The sequence below is a fragment of the Salvia miltiorrhiza genome, chromosome 5 (assembly GCF_028751815.1).
Source record: "Salvia miltiorrhiza cultivar Shanhuang (shh) chromosome 5, IMPLAD_Smil_shh, whole genome shotgun sequence".
NCBI classification, from domain to species: Eukaryota; Viridiplantae; Streptophyta; class Magnoliopsida; order Lamiales; family Lamiaceae; genus Salvia; species Salvia miltiorrhiza.
This window is the reverse complement of record NC_080391.1, coordinates 53,170,677-53,178,678: the sequence shown is the minus strand read 5'-3', so window position 1 is coordinate 53,178,678 and position 8,002 is coordinate 53,170,677. Positions and strand designations below refer to the sequence as shown.

At 36.6% G+C, this 8,002-nt stretch overlaps 1 protein-coding gene across 1 annotated transcript; it reads right to left on the bottom strand.

The window, feature by feature from the left end:
- Positions 1–342: 342 nt before the first annotated feature.
- LOC131024925 (monodehydroascorbate reductase, chloroplastic/mitochondrial) lies at positions 343–7,017 on the bottom strand. Its single transcript, XM_057954486.1, has 17 exons — positions 6,769–7,017; positions 6,514–6,691; positions 6,304–6,403; positions 5,504–5,581; positions 5,183–5,254; positions 4,455–4,573; positions 3,675–3,759; positions 3,460–3,549; positions 3,180–3,281; positions 2,923–3,012; positions 2,665–2,745; positions 2,231–2,302; positions 2,061–2,155; positions 1,878–1,966; positions 1,728–1,790; positions 1,409–1,449; positions 343–658 (listed from the first exon to the last, which is right to left on the bottom strand). Exons 1-17 carry the CDS (start codon positions 6,782–6,784, stop codon positions 527–529), a joined length of 1,503 nt encoding a protein of 500 aa, XP_057810469.1. The 5' UTR covers positions 6,785–7,017; the 3' UTR covers positions 343–526.
- Between the last annotated feature and the right edge of the window lie 985 nt (positions 7,018–8,002).

Genomic DNA, 8,002 nt, shown 5'->3' with positions numbered 1-8,002 from the left:
ATAATGTAAAAAGGAAAAAAAAATGAAAAACCTATACTACCGTTTGCATAACGGTCTAATTTTTATTTTTTTTAATTCAAACGATCGAAATTCGAATAAAAAACCGATTTTTCATTTTTTTTTTAAATGGCGCAGTCCGCCATCGCCCTTCGACCTGAGGCGCTAGGAAGATGCGGCCTCGACCTCACTCGTGTCTCCAGCGCCACTCGTGTCTCCAGCGCAGACGCGTCGTCGACGACGCGTATCGACCCGGGGCGAAGAGGCCGCGCTGCAGATGCTCTAAGTTGCGTATTTGAATATTGTAAAGAAATAGTTTCCTAGAATGGCATGCTATATACATAATTTATTTTCAATTTGAGACTGTAAAACTTTTATTAGGCAAAATTCTACCTTCTTCTCAGCAAACATGATTTTATCAGCCATATGAAACAGACTGTAAAACCGTTGAAAGAAGGGCCGAGTTTTCATACAGTAGGTAGAGCTGGGGATGCATACATCCATTCTACATGCCTACACATGAAACATACTAAACCTTAACTTCAACCTGTAATGAAGATTGTGCGATTTCCAACGCCTCCTCTACTGAAGAAGCTTTCCGAAGCTTTGCAATGTCAACGGACGGCTGGCTCCTCGCAAGTTTTGGAAGCAGTTGGAATTCCTACAAAACCACGTTCAAGCGTCATATGTTATAAGAATCAAATATAAGCAGCGAAAGGCAAGTCATTGTAGCTAATGCTATTACATTAAATTAATCCAAATCATTCTATCTCAGGCAATGTATGTCTATTCACTAATCAAACACTCCCACATGAGACGCGTAGCTGACAAATCTGAAGGCAGGAAGGCCACTAAAAACAGTGGCTATTTACAGTATCTTAACTAATTTGGTGCATAATCCTTCACTGAAACATATGAAGCCTAGTACCACAATACTGAGAACATACTGGTCAAAACCTGCACCTTATAGAAAACTAATCGCCTAGTTACGGTCCAAGATATTTATATGTGCTATATGGTTTTAATAAACCAAACAAAAAGGTGTAGTTACCAAAGAACTGAGTTCAGTTAATTGGATGGTATGACTGCAACATTCCCAGGACCCTGTTAAATTTTGGACTGGTAATTCATTAACAGATAGTCAAAAGATTTGGGTGTTTTGAATGCTCAGCTGTCAGTTGAGTTCTAATAAATTTGGTAGCTACTCCTGACCATTCAATATTCTACATGGTCCTACAACTCAATAGAAACTTTCTTTATGGAACATTCACAGACCCTATTAGTTAACGTTCAATAGAAGCTCAAAGTAATCGATTTCTCTTCAAAAAGCTGATACAATAATAAAAATATTTAACGTCTCGAGATGAAATTACGGATTTTAGTTTATTAGTTAACTGGTAATAAATCATACCTCAGGGCTTCCACTTTCAAGAAAGACACCTTTCAGTTTCCCTGCAAGCATAAAATATTGATGTTAGTCCTCTTTGCCCGTTAAAGTTTCTGCATAAGTGTGTGTGTGTGTGTATAATTGGAGCCCCTACTGAGATTGATTAGCAGTAGGACCTCCAATCATTTCTTTTTCACCATCAGATACTTTGAAATAAAGAGGATCACTTGGATCACAATCCCCTCTCACAAGTAAAAAGGGATGCGAAAGCTAGGAAAAAACTACACACAGATAGATTCCCATAGATATGAGTCATATGACCACAGGGGCATAGGGATTTTACCAGAGTCGATCCAGAATGTCGCTACTTTGGGATCGAATTTCCCAATTTCTACTGTTTCGCCAACTGTTCGTTAACATACAAAATTTAGTGCGATGATATGCAAAATCCACATAAATGAGATTTTGAAGAGAAACAAATTTTTGTCCTTACCATTGTCGCCAAAAAATTGCCACCAAACTTTCCTCTGACTTCCTTCATATTCAAATACTCTTGAGTAGAAAGAAGGGAGATAGTCATACCTGAAAATTAATCACCATAACTTATGTATTATAAAGGAGCCATCAATTCAAAGTTCAGGAGCAGAAGAGTGGATCAGAGAAGTATCCAACTTACGTGGCAGTGTGTGCAGTTAGTAGTGACTGAACACAATGCTTTGCAGAGCGACGAGCATGGTCAACATGTTCAACACGTGCAATTCGGTTGTACATCTGTTAACAACTCGGCAGATGTCAATGTCACAAAACACTAAAACTTTTTTCTTGCTTGGTTATCACGAAAAGTACCTTTAAGGGAAATGCTGCCACATCTCCAATAGCAAAAATGCCAGGTATGCTTGTTCTGAACTGGCCATCAACCTGAAATTTGAACATCAGAGAAAATGAGTCAGTTAGGTTATCTTTCTAGGGCAAGTAATGAGATTTTCTATAAGACAAGTTACATGCAATCAGATATTAATATTTTACATTTTCAGTAATCACGACTATAGTAAGACTATCCGTCTTGGAGTGTCTTTTGATTTTAGTTTTCCCAGAAAAAGGACACCGGAAAAAGGGTTGACAACAGAGGGTGTCATTGCTCATTTCCAATTACTTTCATAATTATTTGCTTTTGGCAACACAAGTATCTCCAAAATAAAACATGAAAGTGGTAATATTAACAGAAGTTCATACTTCTAGTATGACACCCTCCAGAGACTACGTGCAATCATCATTAATACCTGTATTCCTCCAACATCGCTATTTAAACCGATCCTTTCAAATGGACCAACTGCTGGTTTTGCTCCAATACCAATAACAACCTGCATCACAACAGTCATGATTCAATATCTTCTCAATTGTATCTGAATACGCAATACGCCTATCAAACTATTTAACATCTGGAAACATAAAACATGACCGACGATACAAGTTCTGATATAAACGCATATCCACTTCAATTAAAACTTCTTATATAATAACAAGCATTTCTGAATTACCGTGTCAGCTTCAATTGTAGAACCGTCCTCGAGTTTTACACCAACTACACGACCATCAGAACCAGCTTCTAAATGCTTAATTGAAGCACCCTGAAGTATGAGATGGAAACAAGTTAGATCCTTATGTTTCCTGCATTTAATCAACAAGACTATTCACGTTTGCATACTATCTTCTTGTCTTATCTCTCTTTTGGCAGGGTTGGTGAGCTAGGCAATCATAAGAGTTGGAAGAAGAGAAGTTAAAATAAAGCACTTACTTTTACAAATTTGACCCCATTATCTTGATATAGCTCTTCATATTTTTGTCCCAGAGAAGGAGTAAACAATCTTGTCATAAGATGATCTTCAGGAAAAATGATCTGTAGTAAAATAAATAAAATAAAAATAAAAGGATCAGCTCACTATTTGTCAAATCAGATAACTGAACGGCCTAAAATGAGTTTGAAACCAAGCTTTGAAACAATAATTATTTGCTGAACGAGGTGTACTAAAATAAAGCCCAACCAACAACTGTAAGGAGATATGACGGTTACTCACAGTGGTATCGAGTTTCCAACCAACTGCTGCTGCTGCAACTTCCATGCCAATGTAGCCACCACCGACGATGACGACTTTCTTTGCTTTCTCCTAAGACATGCATCGTCCAACATCAGCAGTGAAGTCAATGCACATAATCAAAGTTTATATAATATATTTACTGTGTGGGTGTCTTGTAATATTAATTCCAAGTTGGCACAACAATTACACATTACCAGTGATGATATAAGCGAATTGGCATCTGCAACGTCCCGAATATAATGAACTCCTGCCAAGTTTCCTCCAATCTTATCTGGGAACCTGAAACGGAAGAGAAATAGAATTATCATTTTGGGCAATATTATAATTGCAGAAGAACATTATCTTGAGAAAACCAACAATGGTATGTACAAGTACAACGGCAAGTCGGCAACAGTATCTTTGAGAAAACCAATAACAATATTTATGAAAGCAAAAAACATCATAACTTGCATATGGGAATTATCCAGACATAAGAAATTACACACAGTTGACAAACGTACAGATTATTTCAATATCTAGAAAGCAAAAGGTTTAAGGGAAACCTAATCTCATCCCAAGCAATTGAGAAAAATGTTAATTATTACATCAACTGAAAGATCATGTTACCTTTAAACATAAAGCAGGCAAACCTACAAGAGGATACTTGTGAGTTTTGCATTACAAGATCAATGATTAAGGACATATAGACAAGCAAGCACACAAGTGGCTCAATTTTTTAGGACAATCAGAATCTAACTCTAACTTGCAGACTTAGAGTTAGATGTATTTGCAAAGACTTGATTTTCTATTTGGCATATGCTACTTCATGGTGATATAGTTTTAAGGGCATGAGATGGTTCATCATTCAGTTTTCCTTTAATTTAACTCAGAGCTCCATCATCACAGTATCTGGACTAGCTTGTGAGTTCAGATTGAAGTGGATATACTCCTGGGGATGGATGATAGTGAAAGAAGGTATTCAGAAGTGGAAATACCTGGAGGCAGTGCATCCAGTAGCAATTATTAGGGCCCCATACTTCACCAACTTTCCTGAATTTGTTATCAAAGTTTGCTTTTCAATATCAATGTTGGTCACTGGGTCTTCATAGAGCATCTATTCGAAAAGGAGATTGTGTCAGCAGAAACATATATATTACCAATTCATATGCACGTAATGCAGGCAGTGGTTACAAAAAATCTCAAAACAAATTATCTGGAGAAAGAAATTAATTCTTAAACAGTCTCCAAAAACACTTCTGAAGCCCTATTTTTTATACACTCACCTTTTCTTTGGGACTTATATGTTATAATGATATAGAATTGTCTCCAAACTAAGGCCGAAAATCCAATCTGTAATAATTTCTCGATACTATAGCAAATTTCTTTGTGAAGCTAAATTGAATGGGAATCTAATGATACTAGAACTATGAGATCCGTCATTCAGGGAAAACTTTGTCAGTCTCTCTCTCTCTCTCTCTCAACATCCAAATGATTTTAGCCTTTTAGCTTTAAGATGACATTTACGGTGCAGAAAATGTTCAGCTTTTCTTTCCTGTAGTCAACTCAAGCTACAATTATCGAACCAATGCCTAAATAGAAAATTTGGGGCAACGAAAAATTTCAATACACACTTACAATTGTTAAAAGACAGAGAACTTGATACAACACTGCTAGTCATGATAGAACTATATCACATGAACAGAGGAGAGGAATATATTTGTACCTCTATCCCTTTCTCATTGTACCACTCAGGAGTCTGCCTTTCACCACCTGATCCAACACAAGTATGGAAACCCTAGAGTAACAAATGCAAACATGAATATCTAGAGACATAGAAAACTAGAAGATGGAAAAATATTATCAAGGGATATTTAGAGTGCCCATTAATATACTACCATTGACATTGCATCTCTTTGACAAAGACAAAGTAACATTTTTTATGTAACTCAAGAACAAATATCTTAGAGTATGCTGATGCATTCAAAATTTACAGATTACGTATCCGTATTCTTGAGCTGAAATAAGAAAGTGACATAGTGCTCACCGGCAAACGTGCTGGTTTTTTATCCAAAGGGAATAAATAGCCTTTTGTCAAAGCTGGACGCTCATAAGGTGCATATGCCTGCATTTAAGAACAAAATTCAATCTTAATACCATCAATGCAGAACATTATATATCAGATATGCAAACTCATGAAGAAGATGATGTGATACTCGAAGTAATGTCTCTTTTGTACGTCCAAATCATTCAGATATCTAAATGAGCTTGGTCATATTCTTGCTAGTCTGGAAAAATTATCAGATCATCATGATCTCAAAAAATTCATTGAGCAAAAGTTGGTAATAATCAAATTTTCTCCTAAGCACTGTCAAAAGAGGGTATAGGTGCACATTGTTGTGCTAATAAGTAGTTAAAAAGTGATCAATTTCGCTTATTTATCAATCTTCTAACATACCTCGAGCTCATTCCTACTCTTCCAGACTTTTATGATTAATTTCGTATACGCGTACCCCTAACCACACTCACGTGCAAAAAGGAGCAGGGACCATGAGTACAATTGTTGTTTTATAATGCCATAATCACTGTTCTGTTCCAAATCCAATGATACTTCAATTTACACAAAAACGAGGTGGACAAACACATAACAGTCATGTAAAAAGCCTAATCACCTTTTCATCCAATCTTTGTGATTCACGAGACTTCAATCAAGATTCTGTTAAAGTGGTAATAGATAGCTAACTATGGCTCACAAAATACACAAAATTCCATTGTCTGATACTCCACAAGAACAACTAAAGCAGCGCAGCAACACAAACTTTTGTGCCATATTATAGAATGAAAAACCTCTTTGGAGACAATGCAGAGCTTCCCATCAGCCACTCCATGCTCAACAAAAGTCCGAGCAGCATAACCAGCTGAATTTCCACCACCTACTATAACATATCTGCAACCACAAATACAAACAGACATAAAAGAGTGATTAACGCAAATTCACCTCAAAAACAAATATATAACATTAGTTAGATGTAATAACCAAAAGGCGGCAGTAATTACTCCCGATTCTCGTTGGCGAAAGACGAAGCTGAGACAGTTAATCTCCGGCTAAATCTTGCGGAGCCAATGCAAGAAGGCTCGGAAATCTTATTCACTGAAGCTAATTGGGGGCACCAGAGAGAAAGCCCGTGCTTCAGCGACAGCGCGTGCGAAATACTCGACATTCTCGCTCTACAAACTGTAAGAACAGAAATGAAGAAGTGCGAAAAACAGTCGGATTTCGAGAAGTTGATAAGAGAGAGAGGGAGGACAGACCTGAAGAAGAAGACATTGGGGTGAAGAGATGATTTAGGTTTATATATCCTTGAGAATATAATAATTGGGGATAAATGGATTGATCATTTAATTTAATAGGAAATTGGCTCTTCTGAAGATTCAAGAGCCATGGGTTTACTGTGCGCGTGTGCGGCGGTGATTGGCGGAGTGAAAGGGACGTCTGGAACAGCGGTGGCGACTTTTTCCGGTGAAATGGAATGGGCCGACATCATAGTTTGTATTTTTCCTATTCCAGTTGTCGTACTATCATTGGGTTTTATTTTTATTTTTTTTGAATTAGAATTACAATATGCATATTGGAATACAACACCATCTAAAATGGGACATCAACATCACACAACTGTGGGAAAACTACACCGTACACCGCATGCAACGGAGAATACAACACCAACCACCACATATCTGTAAAAAACTACACCAAGCGACAATATAACACCATCTAAAATGAGAAAACATCACCGCACGCAAGCGGGATTGAACTCAAGACCTCTCATATAGGGTAAATATCATGAAAACCCCTGAAGTTTATCCGCTTTATCAAAAATACCCCGAAACTTTCAAAATGTTCTCTAAACTCTCAAACTATCATATTTTTATCAAATATATCCTGCATCTATTTTTCGATCACCAAAAATGTGATTTGGCTCACCGGATGCCACAATGTAATTTATATTCTATTTTTTTTAAGATACAATGGCAAAAACGAAGTCGTTTGTATCATATCATTTAAAAAAATTCACTCTGAAATTTAAAATTCACTTCTACCGTGTTTGAAATTCACGCTAATAACCTAGAATTATGGATAAACACGATAGAATATGGTACGAAACGAAGTCGTTTTTGCCATGTCATTTAAAAAAAATAGAATATAAATTACATTTTGGGATTCGGCGAGCCAGATCACATTTCTGGTGACCGGAAAATAGATGCAGAATATATTTGATAAAAACTTGATAGTTTGAGGGTTTAAATAATATTTTAAAAGTTTCAGGGTATTTTTGATAAAATGAGTATAGTTCAGGGGTTTTCATGATATTTACCCTCTCATATAAATGAGAGTTTTTGAGGCCTCAGCTTTTCCACTAGAGCAATGCCTCATTGGCAGGTTTTATTTTATTTTTATTAGAACATCTCAACCTCCTCCAGTGCATTCAGTGGCTAAAATCTTAATTTCCAATTAATCCCATTTTTACTCTTTCAATTTAAAAATCAA